The sequence below is a fragment of the Scophthalmus maximus genome, chromosome 3 (genome assembly GCF_022379125.1).
Source record: "Scophthalmus maximus strain ysfricsl-2021 chromosome 3, ASM2237912v1, whole genome shotgun sequence".
In the NCBI taxonomy this organism is placed as follows: domain Eukaryota; kingdom Metazoa; phylum Chordata; class Actinopteri; order Pleuronectiformes; family Scophthalmidae; genus Scophthalmus; species Scophthalmus maximus.
The window spans coordinates 16,870,105-16,890,513 of NC_061517.1; the positions used below are offsets into that span (position 1 = coordinate 16,870,105).

Below are 20,409 nucleotides of genomic sequence, written 5' to 3' on the forward strand. Positions count from 1 at the left end.
GTTTTTCAGATTTGCCCCTGTATGACCTGATTATGTTTGAGAGATTTGTTGTTCTGCTCCTTTTATTGATTTGTCTTGGTTGTTGTGAAGCACATTTTTAAATTATTTCTCCACCACTGCTAACAGTGGAGTCATATCATTATTTTCCAGTGTCAGCTTCAGAGAGCACATTGGACCCTTTCACCAGTTTTATTTTGTTGATATTTTATCATTAAGTTTTTTTTGGTTTGTTTTTATCTGTCAAGTTGCAAAATCTCTGAATAAATCAGCCCGTGCTACAGTTTGTCTTAATCTAGCATTAACATTTTCTGCAAGTTATCTCTGTGGTAAATTAAAACCTGATTACTTTCTACCTCATTAATCTCAGTGTGTAAACATTCCTTAAATCAAGTCTTTTTCAGAATAGAAACACAACCACCACAAGAGACACAAAGAAAAGTGGTCACATATTCTTTATTTCATTACATCCATGATCCCTTGGGCCTTAGCACCAGAACTACTGATAAGACACTTTGGGGAGTCTCAGCAGCAGCTTGGAAATTTCCAACAAGGTACAGAGACTTCCGTGCAGCTCTTAAATATGCCTTTTGAATCTAATTCAAATGGATTTGAGACGCCAACCCAACCACGAGGATAAACACCACCAAAGTCCTGTGATCAGCAGCTCTGGTTAGAGGCCTGTGTGTGTGTCTACTGCTCATCAGAGGTGAGATCATTCAAATGCATCTAATGGTTCAAGTACATGTCTGTCTCCTCATGAATCCTTATGTACAGTTTATGTGCAATACACACACACGGATAGATTGTATGACCCACCAAACCCGCATTAAAATACAATAAAACCCCCAAAAATAGAAATACTTGTAATCTTCCCATAATTGTATCTGTAAACAGTTCATAGCAGTTTTAAAGTTTCTTAAAAATTCCCGCTGTTCTTTAGAATAAATTAGAAAGACAATTACAATTATCCACCAGAAATGGTTAAAACGTATTTGTCCTCTCAAAAATATGAATAAAATTATGACAATATTAGCTCATTGATTTCATTGTTTTAATTAGGCATATTTTCTGTTTTTGTTTTTATTTTACCTCATGGTTGTTAAATAAAATTCAATAAAAACAATTGCACACAAACACCACACTCATTTTCTTCTAAATTGCGCTGTTTGTTAAAATCCGTTTCTGGTTTGGCAGCTGTAGTGGTGACTGTGTGGAGACAAGAGGACGAATGAGGGGGAGGCAAGGAACAATTCCGCCCATAGAAGAAGAGTTTCCTGTGGATTCTTTTTTGGTTTTCGTTACAGAACATTCCGCTCAACCAGGACCCGTTACGTCCAGGACAAGGCAACAGAAATTAGGATTAAAAAAGTGATTTGACTGACCTGTCAAACCACAGGGCAGTAGCTAAAGCAGTGTATTAAAAACAATAACCATCAGCACCAAAGAGGGTTTCAGTGACCCCTCCACAGATCTGAAATGTACCAGAAAGCTTCAAAATGTCCGACTCTTACAGGGAGACTTAATACCTTACTTCCTCTGTGGTTTTTTTATTGTACAAAAGTCCTTTTCTGACATCTGAAGATCTCATTAAATGTGCACAGAACAGCTACTCTTCTGTGGAATGAAGTTTAGCATTGATTTACAGTTGGTCTGTGTGAAACAATGAGCAATTGTAAAAAAGTTCCTTTGCCCACGGGAGTAAAAGAATAAAGGGTGGCCATCTTGAATCTGGAGAATTTAGTTGCAGGTGAAAAAGCCCTTTTTGGGGGTTTGCCGAGTGTGTCGGACAGCTGGAGCACTTAAGGCATCGTTTTGTATCCATCTCATCCCTTAACCCCGTCCTTCTCTCACATGACGTCAGCCCGTTTGTCCCTGACTTTGTTCCTCTGTTTCGTCCTGGCCTTGAAGGCAGCCGAGTTGAAAAGATGCTGTTGAAGACAGATTGTCGTGTTTTAATATGTCTCAGGGGATTATCACACAGAATGACTTTGTGAACTTCAGCTTCAGCAGCAGTTCAAAAAGGATGTGGCGTGAATGTGGATTGTCCTGGTGTGTGTGTCTGCAGATTGACACTCAAGGACAAAAGAGATGCTGTTACCTTCTCGAATCGTGAGATCTTGTTGCTTTTGACGGTAGCGTCCAGGATGAGGGGGGGACCGAGGCCGAAGATGTCTCTCAGTAGTGGGTTGAACTGCACCAAAACAAAAAACACAACAATTATAAACAGAATTTATGGAAATGAATGTCCAAAGTGTTCCTTTTTTTTCCAACTGCCTTTCTAATAAGCCAATAATTGTTACCATTTGCAGTAGAAGTACTGCAAAAGTGCTGGATGTTAAATTATCAAATGAATTATACTAAATTATCACACAATAAATAAAATGGCTTCATCCGCTCCCACAAAATCATTTTGGCCAATCAGAGGCCTGAAAAAAGACAGCAACGACATCACAGGCCGAAAACTACAGTGGATGAGAGAACTCAACACACTATAAATCTACAAAACAAATTAAATTCAGAAAAAAAATGTGAAGTGTGAAAGCATACACGTCTCAAACTAGTGTCACTCAATAGAAGTAATGCACAAAAGCGGTCGTGTCGCACTAGCCACCAGATGCAGGGATCACTAAATTAGCAGACCCCTCTTCTTCCTGACCTGCAGGTGGTGCCTGACTCCGGACTCCAGGATCTCTTTGAAGGCATCGTAGATTCTTCTCCTCATCCAGGCGTCGATGTAAACGCTCTCCACTCCGAACCGGATCTTCTCCACCGTGAAGTCCTCGTTCTGCTGGAGACGAGAGGGGACATCACATAATCAAAGCCCAAAAAAAGACATGGATACATGAGTGATGTTTACATTCCTAGGGAAATAATTTGGGGCAGATGTGCACAAGTTGAAAATGTTCAGTGACTGATTCACTAATACGATGTAAAATCATTATTAATAAAGATTATCTCTCCAGCTGTAAAACATACCTCTATGTAATGTAGCACCTCCCTGAAGATGGAGCGTTGTTTTCTCCTGTCGTTCTTGGCTCGGTGTTTGTTGCCGTCTGTTGCTAAACTCTTCAGACATTCACACAGACTTTCACTGTCCTCCACCTCAAATTCCTACACACACACACACACACACACACACACACACACACACACACACACACACACACACACACACACACACACACACACACACACACACACACACACACACACACACACACACACACACACACACACACACACACACACACACACACACACACACGTTTTATTTCATAGCCTGTGTGTTTCCTCCATTTTGTGTGCCGGGTCCAACAGGTACACAACTGTTATCATGTTTGTGTGTTTACCTCGTCTATGTCCCGCCCCAGCTCCACCAGCAGGGCGATCGTCTCTCCCACTGCGATCCTGTAGTTGACGTCGTTGCTCTGCAGACACGCCTGCAGTTTGGGGAGGTGACTGCAGGTGGGAGAATGGGGAGAGAGAGAGAGAGAATAGCTGTTACACCATCAGTCAAAATGTGATGTCACTAAAGATTAACAGAAGTGAGTGGAAGTGAGAGTAATGGAAGTGGAGGAGAGTCAGAGTCTCTCTCATTTCAAGTACACATCCTAAAGCTTGTACACAGGAGGTGGTCATAAATTCCAGAAAGACTTCGCTGATACTCGTCCTGTTCCTCTGAATGCTAAAACACCCGTTTTTCAACAAATGGATTGTTTTCATTGTGAACACAGACTTTGTCATACTCACAGGTCGAGCAGCACAGTGAGTCTGGAAGCGGGACAGAGGGTGACCAGCAGGGACCAGGCCTGCAGAGCAGCCATGTGGAGGCCTGGACAACCAGGTTTAGGCGTGGGCAGTGTCCCCTCTCTGTTGGGGTAGGAAGACATGAATATGCTCTCCAGGAGGGCCAACGACTTGACCAAGTCCTGCGAGGTGGTGATGTTGAGTGGGAAAAGAAAAAAAGAAAGAGAGAAAACATTTAATGAGGAATGAGAAAGATAAACATATCTGCAGAGATTCTGATTCATCCAGGTTGTAGATTCTTGAAGAAGTTTCACTTCTCATCCAAGAGGCTTCGTCAATTCAAATACACCGATGTCCACATTTAAGACGGGGAAGACGGATGGCTTGAGAGGAGTCAAGGAAGCCATCTATGTCAAAATAGAGAAAACCTCCCTACACCTACAAACCCGTCCTTCCTTCCATCCCACTTACAACCGTTCACACTTTGCCTCGTGTGACCCCACGACCAACGTTACAACAGTTTCAACGAACCGAAGAAGCTTTTTGGATGACAGGTGAAAGGTCTTCAAGAATCTACAACCAAGTCCAGTTGCTCCTGATTCAACGCCCTTTTGAGAAACGGTTTAGCTGTACAATGGTCAATTCAGCTGTTGAGTTAAGCCTGATGTGATTACATTTTGTCTTGGGGATTTTACAGGGGTTTTGTTGCTTGATATATTTTGGTTCCCACATTAGGCGAAGACTTGACCATTAATAGAATGAAAGCTCTTGACCGTCCTAACTTACAAAACAAGTTGCGACAGGCACACAACAGTCCAACTGTTCATTTGTCTGAAAAGCCCCTACAAGACTTGGACACCATGTTCTCACCTCTCCTTCTTCAGCAGTAGACACATAACAGCACATCCCCAAAGCTCTGGCACACTGCATGAAAAGACAGAAGAGAGGTGTCATTAAACAGACGCAGACACGATGGCGCTGCCATTCCTCTCTCAGTTCCCAACAGCTTCGAGTTGGGATCATTTAAGAAAGAACAAGCTCCACCAATGCACCATTAGGATCCATTGTTGTTCCTTTCTGGTTCTTCTGTGTTTTCAGTTTACAAAAGTATATTTTTTGACATATCACATTTTATTTTAAATATGATTAATATTATGAGTTCCCAGCCCACAGAGTCCACAAATGACTGCTGGTAGTGTCACACTGTGGGAGTGGTCCTCAAGAGTCCCCTAAACACGCCTTGTCTTTGTTTCCAAAACGGACACAGTGGTCACAAAACAACAGTTGACAAGGGAGTGGCGACATGTATAATGTCATAACTGTAACCTTGACAGGCTGGGAAATCCTCCTTAAATGGACAGACCACCTCAAAAACTGAATAATAACTCAATAACAACGACCAAATGATGTGTCATGTATTGTTTTTTAGCAGGATTTTGCTTTAATGTTGTTAAATGAATTTCTGAGCTATGGCAACAGAATGGTGTCGAATGTAAGGTCAGTTGGAGAAATGTATTTCAGAGTTTGCACTAAAAAGAAATGTTGGCAGAACCAGATGTTTGTTTTTTAAATTTGTTGTTGTTGCTTTGTAACGTTTATTGTCAAATTGCTCGTGGGTTTTAAGATATAGTCCAGATGCATTCTGGTCCAGCATTTACTCAAACACATTTCATTTTCTGCTCACCTCTTTCCCCCCCAAGTGTTTCTAGATATGAGGGAGAATCCGAAACCCTACATTTTGTACAATATCAAAGAAGTTTCACATCATCACTCACACTCTGGCGGGCGACTATGCTGGCAGTGTTGTCTATGAGGAGGGCAGTGAGGACAGGGCGAAGCATCTTGAAGCCCTCCTCTGCCTCGTCTCCACCCCCCAGCTGGATGCAGAGCAGGGCGAAGACTGTGGCCGCCGCTGCCTGTTCCTCTCCACCGCCTGGGAGGGGAAATAAAATAGAGGATTATTTACGGTCTCAATTACCGCATCTGATGTTTACTGCAGTTCCATCTTGACAAGCAGAGGCCCCCGACATGATAAATCATACGGTTTTCTGCTACAGTGCGGCCGACTCTCACCTTTTTTAAGGTTTCTTTCCAGGCAGTCGCTCACAGTGAGGCGTCTCTCTGTCAGGAAGTCGTACAGCACTCTGGAGGAGAAGGCCTGTTGCAACGACTCCAGAGCGGCCAGGCGAGTCTTAGCACTGAGGGAGAGAGGAGGGAATATGGTGATCATTTTCTATTTTTGAGCAACATCACGTCTGGCAATTTCTGCATTGTCGAAATATTGTTTCACATTTGCCTTCCAGTTCTGTATTTTTTGACATTACCTATTTTTATTGTTGAGATTGAGAGAATGAAATATTTGATTTAAAAATCCCTCACCTTTTATCTGTCAGGTTGTCTATACACTGTTTGAGTTTATCTTCTGTTTCCTCCTGGGCGGTCAGCTCATCCACCTGCTCAGCCCCTGAGTTTTGCCAGACAGTGCATTTAATTCGACAGTCCACACAAGCAGCACCGTGGTAATATTCGGACAGTTTCTGTGATATCTGCATTTATATGCACTTACCTGTGCCCTCTTCCAGCACAGAAGCTGTTTCGCTGGCACTGCTGCAGTGGCTGAGAATATCAGATGTCAGCTCATCGTCACTGGCACCCGACTCCCCCTTCACCCCATTTCTAATACCTGGACCAGGAAAATAAGAAGATGTGGGGGAAAAGTGAGAGAGGGAAGAGTGGAGGAGAAAGGAGGGATACGAAGCGCGTATTATATTCAAGACAATGACACGTGACATTAACAATTCATAGGGAGTCTCAGGTCACATTCACAAGACAAGGTCAGGTTATTGTCGAGGACGCAAATGTGAATAAATCAGCCCTGAATTAATGACGCGAGTGAACAGAAAGAGTCTGAATGCTCCACGGTCCTGCTGCAAGACGCTGCTAGAGGTGAAAGGTGATTTAAACATCAGCGGTCTCAACAATGGTGAGCATCGCTAACATGACAAGTATGGTGAGGAAGGAACGACAAGCTCTTTTTCCAAAAGTGACGCTCGTAGGAGCAGGAAATAACGAGCATTTCCAAATTAGAGGCTGCAGTGTTACTTATTAACACAACAGCTTTTTCCTCCCTTTATTGTGCAAATTGTCGCCCTGTTCTGTATTTGTTCTGCTAAAAGTGGCAGAACACTACTTTTCTGCCACTTTTAGCATTTAACATATAATTACTTAAATGATGCGGTAAGGAGCAACAAAATGAAGACTGGTTAAGTGTAAAAGGGGAAGTTAAAAAAAAACAACTTCAGCATGAAGCAGACAGAATTAACCAGAATTTGGCTGTTGGCAATTCCCCAAAATAAGTAATAGCCGGTTTAAGGAAGCCGACTGTAAGCTTCCTCTGCCCAGCTGTCTTTTTTAGTCAGTAACTGTACACCAGTAGAGCACGGTCAAAATTTAGATTTCAATTCATTTCAATCTCAGGAGCCAACGCTCCTGAACAGCCAGAGCGGCTACGCTAGGCTAACCCTCAGGTTCCTGCTGGCTCAGTACTTTCTACTGTTGGTGGGATTACTGGAGACCAGAGTGAACATTCATTCATTCATTCACTGTGTACGATCCAGAATGGTCAGACGCACACACACACTCTCTCACGGTGTGTGTGTGTGTGTGTGTGTGTGTGTGTGTGTGTGTGTGTGTGTGTGTGTGTGTGTGTGTGTGTGTGTGTGTGTGTGTGTGTGTGTGTGTGTGTGTGTGTTCATGCTCAGGTCAAACGGTACAGTTGTGGTAACCCAGAGGTCACTGTCATTGCGGAGAAGCAGCATGGGGGTTGCAGTTGTGTAACTTTTTCCACTTTATCAATGAAAAAGATTGTTTAACTTGGACTTATTATAATATTAATCGTAGACTCTCTTCATCAGTGGCTCATCTGTTTGGGTGTTTCCACTTTAGTGTCCATTTGAGCTGAAGATGTACAAACTGAGTAAACTGGGATAAAGTTCAGCCATTTGGCAAAAGGTTGTGGAGCCATGAGCTGCTTTCAGACACGCACTGAAGTCCGCAAATGTTGCTCTGGACATTTTACAGAAACTTTTCCTGCCAGCCCCCTAGCCAAACTCCCATGAGCCCATGTGAGAACACAACAAGAAGATCTCTGGAAGATTCACGACAAGCGAGCGAGCACTCCACCCAAGCTAAAGTCTAAATGTTCTGGAATTGTTCTTGCTGATGTGAACGCGTCCGACTCAGACAATGCCCAGCTGCTTTCTTCATACGTGAATGACAAACTCCGGAAAATGTCTGGACCCAATTTTTCCAGTATTCATATCTGAAAACAGCTGTTGTTGTCATATCCTCTGTCTTTTCTTTACACAGTAATAACATGATAGTTGCTGGTTGAGTTCCTATTAATAGCGTTTAACTACCTTTTCACCTATGTCAGTTACATTACATCACGGTTGTAAAACTGGGTGTTTCGGTGCTTGGAGCGCTGAGCTGGCAAAACGAATCAAGGCGTCCAGTCTGACTTGGAAATCATAAAAGCTGTTGTTTTGGGGAGGAAACTGCTGACATCTGGGAGTCGGAAAGTCTTTGTTCAGAGCGCAACGTCAACTCACTGACTCTGCTGCAAACACGTTGCTCGTGGATCAGTCACAAGATGAAAAGGAGCTTCATTAGCATGGCTGCAACAACACGGTTAGATAATATGATTTCAACAATCAAACAATATCTTAATAACCTTTCGGCATCTTGCATTAACTCATAACTATTTTGAAGTAAAGGTCGACGGCGACTGTGCAGCCAAACAAGCACAGAGAGTCAATTTAAATTCAGATGAAGGAATGAATGAAAAAGACATTTTCCTTCATTCACCGGAGCGATGACCTGAATGCAGCCTTGACGGTTCCTCTTTCCTTTTGTAATATTCTAATTTCTGTGACAGAACAGTCTGTGGGTTCGCTCACAATCCCACTAGTGTGCACAGCTGAGATAAATCCTGTAGCAGCCAGTTATTTCCCAGTCAGAATCGTTGAACTCCTGGCCACTGTACAAGTTACTCCCCCGCAGCTCACCACACACACACACACACACACACACACACACACACACACACACACACACACACACACACACACACACACACACACACACACACACACACACACACACACACACACACACACACACACACACACACACACACACACACACACACACACACACACACACACACACACACACACACACACACAGGCCTGCCCACTTACAGCACAGATATGTCAAGGTGTGGGCTCCCTGCTACGCCTCACGTGTCGTCTCCACTTTACTTCTTTATGCTTACATAGCAGTCACTCACACAGCGTGGGCAGTCACTCAGTTGGTCCCTCAGAAAGAGGCTCCCGTGACGAGACTTATCTGGAGCTCTGAGCCGAAATGGTGGGAGCCTATTTGAGTCCCCTGATCGTGTAGTGTGAGCTTTAAATGTAACACGCATAACTTCAAACGAGGCCAAATTAATGTGTGTTCTCTTCACAAGCACAACGATGCTGAAGCAATGACTTCCTGGGAACTCTTCTGGTGTCAGTGCAGATAAGAGACGGAGAGGTGTTGGGACAATTGAAAAGATTTTAGAAGACGTGATGGCCCGATTGAAACAGACTCAGACGTGAAAGCTAGACGTTAGCAGCCACCTGTACGTGGAAGGCTGGATGAAGGAGAAGGTCAGATGTGGATAGATTCCCTTTAAAAAGACCTGTGATTTATATTTATTTTTCGCAAAGCAATCAATCTCAGGATGAAGATGGGGGCGTTGACTTGTGGTGTTCAAGCGTGACATGCGTGGAAACTCTGCAATTAAGTGATTTTCTTTGCCACTTTGCTGCAAAACCCCAGAGAGGCTGAGACACAAGGCAGTCAGTCAGCACGGTGATCGGCCTGGGCAGGTAGTGTGTGTGAGGTAAGGGCAAAAACTTCAAAACACACAGTCTGCGACCAAAGCGGGTGAGTGAGTGGCTGCTGGGGTACCGGCATGCACCGCAGTGAGGTTCAAGAGCTGCTGAAGCCGCCCCGCGCGGGACATGGAGCTGAGGCCGGGGGGTCAAGGGGGCAGAGGAGTTACCTTTCAGAGACGCTTTAGTCGACAGCTGCAGCTGAAGAACCTCCTGACGGAGGGAGCCTGGAGGTAACGGACGGACGGATCGATGGATGAATGAAATAAAGGGGGGAACGGGGGGTTGGAGGGGGAGGGGGGGGAGATGGACGGACGGTGAGTGGAGGGAAAGAGGTGTAAAATGATGGACGAGAAGAAGAACACGTCAAGTGAGCTCCACATAGCAAGGTTCAGGAAAAGATTATAAACCTCACAGAGAATTCACGCATACAATGGAAATATCGCTTAATAGTCCCATCCCTCCACAACATTCACACAAAAATAGCGTGAGTGTGTGTGTGTGTGTGGGGGGTGAGTGTGAGTGAGTGAGTGAGTGAGTGAGTGAGTGAGTGAGTGAGTGAGTGTGTGTGTGTGTGTGTGTGTGTGTGTGTGTGTGTGTGTGTGAGAGAGCAAGCACGTGTGCTTCCAAGGCAACGTCAGTCCGTGGAACGTGAGGGGGCACATGCTGTACATCGACTGACGACCACGTGTGGCTGCTGCTTCACTGCGTGCGGAACCAACGCCATGCAGATGTTGCCAGGAGACCGGGAGCTGCCCGCGTTGCATGACGGGAGTCGACCCTCTCCGAACCTGTGGCGTGTGGAACCTGCTAAACTTAGACGACGGGGCTCAACCGTCAGCCCCGCGGGTACACGTGAGGGTCAACGTCTTCGGCCGAGCCCGTCGCGGCTTCACAACCAACGTCCCACCAGCAGTGGCTATGAGCCACGTGGTTGTAACGCGACATGGCAGACTGCAAAACATAACGGAGCTCGTCTCTCCTCCAGCTGCTGCCTGACTTTTATTAAACACACACACACACACACACACACACAACGCGCGCGGTGGTGTCGGTGGCTCAGCCCCGTGTCACACCCAGTCGCCACACAGCCGCCGGTTCCCCCGCAGACACTCACCCGGTTTGCCGGAGCCACGTTTCCCTTTCTTGCTCCGCGGCATGTCGAGGAGCCGCTCCGACCGGAGCTAGCCGAGGGGAGCTAACCGAAGTTGGCCTGCGCCCAGTGCCGAACAGCGGCCCGGCTCCGCTGGTAAGTTTGTCGAGTGCGGCGGCGGCGGCGGCGGACCGGACGGCAGAGAGCTCCAGGAGCCGGGTCTCCCTCCACACTTCCTCACTGCGGCTAACGACGACTGGCGTCCCCCAGCGAACACCGACCCGCCACCGCGTTCCACAACTCTCCGCCCTCCTCGGAGTGGAGAATTAGAGCGAGTTGTTCCGGGGGAGGGGGAGGAGGAGGAGGAGAGGGGGGGGGGGGGGGTCACGGTCGTGTCGCTGTATTATCTGTGGTTGTCCCCGGGTAATCTGTGTCCTGTACCAGGCCGAGGCAGGGAGGGTTCCCTGGAGCGTGTGGGACGGAGTGTTGAGCACGCTGCTGTCGCGGACTCCACCATCTTCCCTCTGTGCCGACCGAGCAGGCCGGCGGCCCGGGTTGCCAGCTTGGTTCCGTTTAGCGTCGGGCATCCCCCGTTCGCGGTGGCATGAGCACAGTTTCTATTTGTGACACTTATACTTTTGGATGACTTCAAAGTCAAAGATTGACAATATTGGGCTTATATGTGATGACAATCAAACTGCACTCAGTTTGAGATTCTGTGTGTATTGAGTGAATAAATATAGTGCACTTCGTCCAGGTTATTGCTGTGTGTCGTAACTGTGTGAGATCAAACCATCCTGACTTTTCAACCAATCAGAGCTGTTGATAGCTGCGCTCTGCTGTATCTGACCTGTGACATGACATGATATGTAGCCTGCTAACGTTAAAGATAGTTAACAGAAATAATGGAGGGATAAAGAGGATATACTGCAATTAATTAAAAAACAACAACAACAGTGAGTCACAATGAAGAGACATTTTTTAATCAAGAAAGATATTTCAAAATGTTGACATAAGCATTCAGCAAAAAAAAAAAAAATTAAAGTCCACATTCATACACACAGTGCACCTTTAGGCAGTAGTATTATTTATATATTCAGTATGTTATCCTTTAGGCAGAAGTATTATTTATATATTCAGTATGTTATTATTTTTTAGTAAAATAAGACATACAGACTTCCACAACAAGTATTGTTGAACATTCCATCAGTAGTAAGAGAGCAGTGACGCATTTTAAACTAAGTTCTTTTATGGTTGTATCACATGTTGTGTAAACTTCTCTTCAAGGTTCAACATGTTTTATATCGTAGAAAGTCGCCAAGTTTATCCAATGAGGAGATCTGGTTTCCGTCCACATCAACAGAGTAAACCAGAACACAATCCCCCCGCAAAACAAGGTCTTGATGAGAAAATCTGCTAAGTGACAACTTAGACAACTCCACGAACTGGACTCGCATGTTTGTGTTGATTAGCACATGTCAGGAAGGACTTAAATGTCGACGGGATTATGAGCTGGCCCTGTTTGACCCCTTTGATCAAATGAACAATAATGTTAATGGATATTTGGCTCTGTGATATTTAAAAAACCTTAAAAAAAGGCAGGCCTGTAGTGATTTAACATAAAAATAACCATTTGGATTTTATTTTGTTTGTTTGTTTTGGTCCAACATTAACAGATGAAAAATGCATCTGTGTTTCATTAGAAAAACCTATATTCTACAACAAAAAGTTATTTTAATTCTATTGTTAAACAGACCCACACAGCCTCAGGTTTGTTTGTTCTTGCTTAAATTGCACTAAGTTGATTCTCTCCAACTGGCAGTTTATTTAAAAAATAGAAAAAGACAACCAGAACTTGGTATATGAACCACTGAAGTCGAACATTCATTTTCTAAATCGACAGCCCGGCTGGTAATTTATTCCATCTCATTTATAAATTGCTTACAGATCCATCACCAGGTGAGACCACGTTTGTCTACAATGCGTTTCATAAACACATATCAACACATCTCATTAGACCAATACACAAACTGTATTTAATTACAGTATTTTTTCTCTTTGAGACAAAACTTCTTTCAGTCTTCCACTGGTGCCGCATTTCTGGAGGTTATCAGAACACGGAACAAGGTGGAGGAAGGCTCCAGAGTGAGTGTGATGCGTGTGTGTATGTGTGTAATGGTGTACTCTATCTGTATGTGTGTGTATGTTTGTGTGTGTCCTCCTTATCCAGAGTAATAGTTGGTGGGGACAAACGGCATCTTGCTGACGGTGGCCGGCACTGCTTTCTTCCTGACCTCAACCTGGATGCTTGTTCCGTTCTTAGCGAACGCAGCATCCACGTAGCCCATGGCAACGTTCTTCTTCAGGCAGGGAGAAGGGCAGCCGCTGGTCACCTCGCCTAAATAAAGCAGCAGAGATTAGGAATCACAGTCACATGAAGAAGATTACAGTCCAATTTTATATGATCAAACATTCAAAGCCACAATGTGTCGAATTTGAAAATGTCTGACCAATCACAGGATCATAAGACACTGGCACACAGCGATGCATAGACAAACTCTGCACTGTGGCCGTAAATACAAAATTCTTTTTTTTGCATCAGCGTTGTGGTGTGTTTTAATTTTGGTTTAACACTGTGAAATCGTCAAAACACATTGTTGTTGCTTTATGAAATTAAACAATTCTCACCCTTTGGTTGAAGCTTACGTTTAAATCGAGAGGTGCCTTTAATTTATTTCACATTTTCTCAAGCAGGGATTATTCGCTTGCCCGAGTCTCGCTTCCGCCGCTCTTAGTGAAAATACAGAGGTAGCGCAGCTCTCTTCTAACCGCCACTCCTCACCTATAACCTTCCCGTCGGGGCTGAGAATGGGCGTGTGTTGTCTGACAGGGGGGCCGGTGGACACCAGGCCGACTCTCTTCCTGGCCGTCTTGGCTTTGATCTGCGGTACAATGATGTTGGCGCCAGGGAAGTCCTTTGTCTGACGCCGACGTTTGCCTGCATGCAAGAAAACGAAGCTCTGGAACTAAGACACAGAACTGAGCTAAAGTACAAATACACATATGCAGGAACACCTGAAGTTTCATTTTGACAGGTTTGCTAAAATCCTTGTACATTTATTGCAATGGGAAGTAAAGATGCAAGGCCTCATCACTACTCAATGAAAAAAAAAAAGGTACCAGAGAAACAGCAGTACATGCCACTACTCTCCACCAGCAGAGCCACTGACTAGTGACGCAAAAAGGCGGAAACTTCCTTCATCGACTTTTCACCAGGATTGTATCTTTCTTTTTTTTATAAACAAACTTTGCCAAAGTTAGAAAAATGTTAAAATCACATAACAACCCGTCATAAAGGGGATTTAACACAACAATGTAATGTAATGAATGGAGAGGGGCTTAATTCTTAACATGGGGGAATATGAACAGCATCAACATTCTAAAATACATAATTAAACTAATAAATTAAAGAAAGAGAAAAAAAGCATCCCTCACTTGATCCTTCTACGTCTTTGGACCACACGTTAAAGTCTCTGAGTGGCCTCTACATGTATTAATATGCATCTGTAGAAATGTCAGGGACAAGCCTCACCTATGGTCCAGACCAGGGTGGCCTCCACAGGTGTGGTGGCCTCATCTATGTCGTTGCCATAGAGACAAAGTCCAGCCTCAAGCCTCAAGCTGTCCCTGGCTCCCAGACCGGCCAGCTTCACCTCGCTGTTGGCCAGCAGCTTCTCTGTCAGCTCCACCACTCTGGACTGAGGGACGGAGATCTGACATACACAGAGACACCAGGGAGCTTTAATGACAATAATGCCACAGTTTACTGGGGGGTAAATATTTTAGATATATTAGTTTTAAACAGAATACGTAGACAAGTTTAAAAGGCAGTCTACTTTTTGATGTAACTGACTGTGTCGAAGCTTGTAAATCACAGGTAAACTGCCAGATAGAAATAAACACTAATCATCTAATCACAGTTTCTGCTTGTATATTAATTGGAGCTGCAACAATTAGCTGATCTAATTTGATAAAGAAATGATGGCCACACAATTAGAAATAAATACTTCCCGTGTCCAATGTCAAAACTTGCTGTGATATGTGCTGAGGCATGTCAAATGAGATCTTTGGGAAAAATATCACACGCCAAGTGCAATGTGAGAAAAGAGAGACGGAAGCGAGAAGCTCACCTCCACCCCGTCCTCTCCGGTGTATCCGCAGCGAGTGACCCTGCAGCCGGGAACACCGAACACAGTGGCCAGGGTGGAGGTCATGAAGGTCAGCTTGCTGAGGTCGTCCTTCAGCCCCTGCTGCAGCACTCGCGACATGGACGGACCTGACAACACACACACACACATAGCTAATTAATGGTCTACACGATTCAGTGAAATAAGTGAAATGAACTCAAATAGATGGGAGACAGAGCGAAAGAAAGAGGGAAACAGAAACATCAAGGGATTTGACAAATACCCAAAATAGAAGGAAAGCCCACATCAATATTTTACCTTGCAGAGCGATCAGTGCTTCATCTAGGAACTCCAGATCCACATCCAAACCTGCAGCTTTGGACTCTGCCAGTCTGGTCTACAAGCAACACACACACACGCACACACACACACACACACACGCACACACACACACACACACACACGCACACACACGCACACACACGCACACACACGCACACACACGCACACACACACACACACACACACACACACACACACACACACACACACACGCACACACACACACACAGTTATTTTCAGTCTACCTGACTCCGCACATCAGCCTACATGCTCTCCTGTATGCCTTTACCTTCATATGAGCCGAATCCTTGTCGGCACAGCCAGCGTTGGAGACGACGTAGAGGTAGCCCTGGTCGGTCCTTGTCACTATGAGGTCATCCATGATCCCTCCTTTCTCATTGGTGAAGAGGGACAGCGTACCCTTGGGCGTGAGGGAAGGAAGAGAGTAAAAGATGAGCGGGTGAGGATTTATCATATAGAACTCGTATAATGTGATAACGACATTATAGATAAGTAGATGTTTTGTAGGATTCCAGTCTCTCCGTCTCCTCATCACTTTCTGCTCCATCAAACAGGCTGTGATCTGTTGTTACCACAAATGACCTCGTTTAACAAAGTCAAAGTCAAACAAAAGCTGCTTGTTTAAAAAAAAAAGAAAATTTAGATATTTGTTAAATGATATTTGTTTGAGTCACATGAGGAGTAGCTTTTTAATTGAATTAGGAAACCGAATTCAGCTCCGAACATTAGTATTCAGACACCGAGCGAAGAGACTGTCCGAGTCGGATGCCTTCACAACGACAGGAACATTTCTGGGACATACAGGCTCGGGCTGTAGAGTGCTCACTCTCCCTGCTGTATTCTCACATGACCTCACTCTGGTATTTACTGGCAATTTTTACAAGGGGGGCTGGCAGGAAAATGACCAGAAAATGTCAAGAGCCACATTTGTAGACTTCACAAGTGTCAAGTCACATTTCTGTCTGGCTTTAAAAGTGAAACAACCAATATTTTTTTGTACTGATCATGGATCACATGACTTCCTGAATGTGAAATGGGTTCAATCTTAGTGATGATCACACAGAGAGGTTTTCAACCAATCTGCATTTTCCCTCCGCCCCATGAAGGTTTCTAGCCCCCATCAGTTCATTATTTTGTTTCACTCTCACTGACATTGTTTCCAGACACAGCAGGCAGCTGATTTTAGCAAACAAGCTTTAAAAACACACTATTGGCTCAGCAGACATGATTAGCTGCAACCTTGTGAAAACACCGGAGACAGATGTTTTACCATAAAAGAGCGAAAAAAGGAATGTATGTACTGTGCCTACTTTTGTCCGGAGAACTAAAACAGGACTTTTGAATGAATGATAATGTTCTATTTATGCTGGCCCTGTGACCACTGTTTGCTGACCACCAAGGCCGCCATATGAGCATAAAACATGATAATATGTCTGCATTACATTTACAGATTGTTTCCACTGTCCCCAGTTGATGCAGGTTCGTGGTGACACAACCCTTTATCTCACCTGGTTGTCCTTGAGTTCGGCAATATCTGCAACCACCAGAGACTCCATGAACTTCACTCTGTCTTTGCCGTGGACCTTGGTCTGACAGAAAAAAAACCCCATAAAGGATATGATTTAAGATAGAAAACAGGAGCAGTTTTCTGGCAGGTTGTGAAGAATAAAAAGGCACGTGTCTGCCGGCGTGTGTCAGTCCACACTCGGCCCTCACCTGCAGCATGTGGCTGACGTCGAAGATGGAGCTGTGCTCTCTGGTGTGCATGTGCGAGGCGATGTGACTGTCTTTGTACTGTACAGGCATACTCCAGCCTGCAAACCCCACCATCTTGCCCCCGTGCTCCCTGTGGAAGTCAAACAGCGGCGTCTTCTTCAAGACAGCCTGCGGAAAAGAAAGCACTAAGGTTGAGTGTGCAAAAATAAGACAGGGAATTCTAGGGCCAGGGTTCGAATACAGTCAGTGAACTTGATAGTTATGACAATAAAAGGTTGTTGATATGTATCTTAAACGTGGATCTGTGTTTTCATATCAATGCATTGTTTCTAAAATCTGATCTTGATCTTTATTTGATATATGGCGTCAGTAAATCTTATAACAAGCAAGCCAACTACTATTTCGAAAAAATGATAACTTAGAACACATTGCTTCCTTTTGCAAACAACATTCCTATACTCATGTTAAGGAACATAAACATGCTTTTATTCATTATTTTTACCTCCTCCGAGGAGGTTAAGGTTTTACTCCTGTCCATGTGTTTGTTTGTTTGTTTATTTATTCATTTTGTAGTTCAAAAGTTTTACAGGATTACGCAACTTGGTGGAAGGATGAGACGTGTGCCAGAAAAAGAACCCATTCAATTCGGAGATCCGGTAGAAAGGGGCGGATCCAAGAATTGTTTTTAATCTCTATCTTTAACATTGTGAGATAGGACATTATTTGTCATTTTCACAGATTTCCCAGGGATTAATTAATGGATCTTGATTGATATCTATGAGTGTGTGCAAATTGGTGCAGCTTGATTGAATTTAAGGGGACCGTCGGGCCTTTGCGGAGGTATGTGCTCAACGGAGAACCGTTCTAGTTCATTTATTCATCCATTATTATTCATTAGTGAGAAACGGTGAAGGTTTTATCTCTGCTCTGAAGGAGCAGGAAATTTTTGTATTTAATGTCATAAAGGAATCCAGCAGATGTCGCCCCCCCTTCAAAACTCTGATCAAAACTCTGATCAGTCTCACTGACAGAACTGGTTAATCTGTTACAGTGTGTTCTGCAAATATCAACGCGAAAAAAATACAGCCCAGCAGTTTAGTTAGTAGGTCTGATCAATCAGTCAAATGTCAGGCCAGTCAGTTTCCTATACGCTCATCATGTTCTGTTCTTTACGCCCTGACGTCCGACCTTTGAACCAGCCAGTCGAGGGGGCTTATCAGCAGGGCAGAAGCAGCGGTGCATTATGGGAGATAGTGTGTCGGAATTCCACATAAAGACTCGGTTGCTTTTGAACAAAACCGTTCAGGTCCAAAGTCAGCGATCAGAGAGGGGAGGTGATTGTAGCGGTTGTAATATGCACACGTGCACACACACACATTGTACATGCACTAACACAGATTAGGGCAATCCACATTAAGATAAATCTCAGAGGATTTATTATGTTCGACTGATAATTTTTCCACGACCACGAACAATATCTTAGCAGCTTGATAAATCACAGAAAAGACACTTTTTGACTCATATCACACACACACGTCTTCTATATTATTTCATTCATAACCTCGTCGGCAGCAAAATTGTTGAAGGGGCAGCGAATGACTGAATGGGCGGATTTCACCACAGGTCGAGGTCACACTTGAAAAGCCTCCGAGTGAAAAAGGGCAGCGGCTCAGCTCGGAGCTGCTGGCAGCACTGTAGTAGAGTCAGTCACTCGTGGTTTGAATAGAATCATCTTGTGCAGCTCAGTGAGGTGAAGCAGGCCCGAGGGAGGACGACAGTCTGCTGGGACAGATGTAGGTTATTACGTCTGCATGAGCTGCTGTGGCACACTCGTGTCACACTGGGTTATTGTGGGGATGTGCAGCAACACACACACTCACACAAGTGGATAAATCAAATAAGAACAGATATGTCTTCTCTGCTATATTCTCAAAACTCAAGGGATTTACAAGCAAAACCTAAAATTGGATCCAGATTAAACGTCTGGCATAAAGCATACGATCTCTGACTGTGTGGAGGGACAAGTCTTCTAAAACTTATACCTAACACCATATATCATGAGAGATTCAGAGTGATGACTTGGGAAGAGGAAGTGCCATGAAGAAGGACAATGCCACAGCTACTGTAAGAGTCAGATTGGAACATTACATCATGAGGTTGTTGAGGAACAATCCACCACATCACACAGACGCACTGTGGAACATGACTTGTCGGCTGCTTCCACTAACCTCCGCACTTGAAGCCTGTCTCTGCTGCTGCCTCCTCCCCGCACATCCAGCCCCGGCGGCCCGCAGCGAGCCGCCTCCTCGGGACGCCCGCGACGCGAGCCCCGGTGCCCCGACCAGCTGCCGACTCCGAGCCCACATCGCGCCACCCGAGTCCCCGCTGCAGTGTCTCTCACACACACACACACACACACTCTCACACACACTCACTCACACACACGCCCGGTGCTGCTGACACGGCAAACCCTTCCGTGTTCCGTGTCACTAAACTCTCCGGACTCCACACTGTGGATGTTCTGCTCCGCTGACACAAAAGACAAACACGTGAAACGGCAGCAGTTGAAGGGGAAGCGCAAGGACTCATGGGAAATGTAGTCAGTGAGTCTGTTTACCGCTCGGGGGCCTAGATCGTCAAGTGTACAGACGTTTTTTGTTTCCCTGACTTTGTAAAGTGCCCTTGGTTATCTTGAAATGAACTATATTCATCCAACAATAATAATAATAATAATACAAATAATAATAATAATTGTTAATTATTATTATCACGCCTCATATTAAATACCTCCACTAAAAAAAGTGATTAAAGGCGCCACTGCGTTGGTTTGTTCTAACAAACGCAGTACAGAAGTTAACTTTTTCATACAGATCGTGACAGACATGAACACAACCACTAGAAGAGGACCTTTTTTTTCTTTTCTTTTGCATTTCCAGAAAAAAATTCCAAATGTCGAGAGAAAAAAAGTAAACTCTAAAACCTATATTTAAAAATATATATCATGAGAGATTCAGAGTGATAACTTGGGCCGAGGAAGTGCCATAAAGAAGATACCGTAAAATCAGATTGGAATATCATATTTTGAGGTTGTTGTTGAACAATTCACCTAAATCAGAGGAGGATTTCTTCTCTGTTTTGTGAATAAAGCTGGAATTTCAAGGATAAAGTCAATCAAGTCAACTTATCTCTGGTCCATCAAATCCAGATAGAGGACCGACCGACCGCTATGTGAGCGGCCGGTCTCCCATCATCACTCAGTATTTGCAGCTACGGCTTTTATTTGATGTATTTATTCTGTAAATTCTAAGCGCTGCCCAAACATTTTGCAGTTCTTCTGGTAGCGATGCATGCTGCACATATT

At 44.5% G+C, this 20,409-nt stretch overlaps 2 protein-coding genes across 4 annotated transcripts; both read right to left on the bottom strand.

Moving 5' to 3' along the window:
- Window positions 1-434: 434 nt before the first annotated feature.
- ifrd2 (interferon-related developmental regulator 2) lies at window positions 435-11,366 on the bottom strand. 3 transcript variants are annotated; one of them, XM_035646312.2, is made up of 13 exons: window positions 10,807-11,366; window positions 9,860-9,916; window positions 6,314-6,430; window positions 6,127-6,211; window positions 5,821-5,945; window positions 5,523-5,680; window positions 4,618-4,671; window positions 3,751-3,929; window positions 3,351-3,459; window positions 2,977-3,111; window positions 2,657-2,785; window positions 2,099-2,191; window positions 435-1,928 (listed from the first exon to the last, which is right to left on the bottom strand). In XM_035646312.2, the coding sequence occupies exons 1-13, from the start codon at window positions 10,847-10,849 to the stop codon at window positions 1,848-1,850; spliced, it is 1,365 nt and encodes a 454-aa protein (XP_035502205.2). In that variant the 5' UTR covers window positions 10,850-11,366; the 3' UTR covers window positions 435-1,847. The 3 variants fall into 3 exon arrangements, with proteins under 3 accessions (XP_035502205.2, XP_035502204.2, XP_035502206.2); XM_035646311.2 differs by having other exon boundaries at window positions 2,657-2,788; window positions 10,807-11,364; XM_035646313.2 differs by lacking the exon at window positions 9,860-9,916 and having other exon boundaries at window positions 2,657-2,788; window positions 10,807-11,363.
- Window positions 11,367-12,583: 1,217 nt separating this feature from the next.
- Window positions 12,584-19,615, bottom strand: amt (aminomethyltransferase). Its single transcript, XM_035646329.2, has 9 exons — window positions 19,277-19,615; window positions 17,049-17,216; window positions 16,841-16,921; window positions 15,601-15,732; window positions 15,288-15,366; window positions 14,973-15,118; window positions 14,375-14,555; window positions 13,625-13,780; window positions 12,584-13,180 (listed from the first exon to the last, which is right to left on the bottom strand). The coding sequence occupies exons 1-9, from the start codon at window positions 19,412-19,414 to the stop codon at window positions 13,005-13,007; spliced, it is 1,257 nt and encodes a 418-aa protein (XP_035502222.1). The 5' UTR covers window positions 19,415-19,615; the 3' UTR covers window positions 12,584-13,004.
- Window positions 19,616-20,409: the final 794 nt, after the last annotated feature.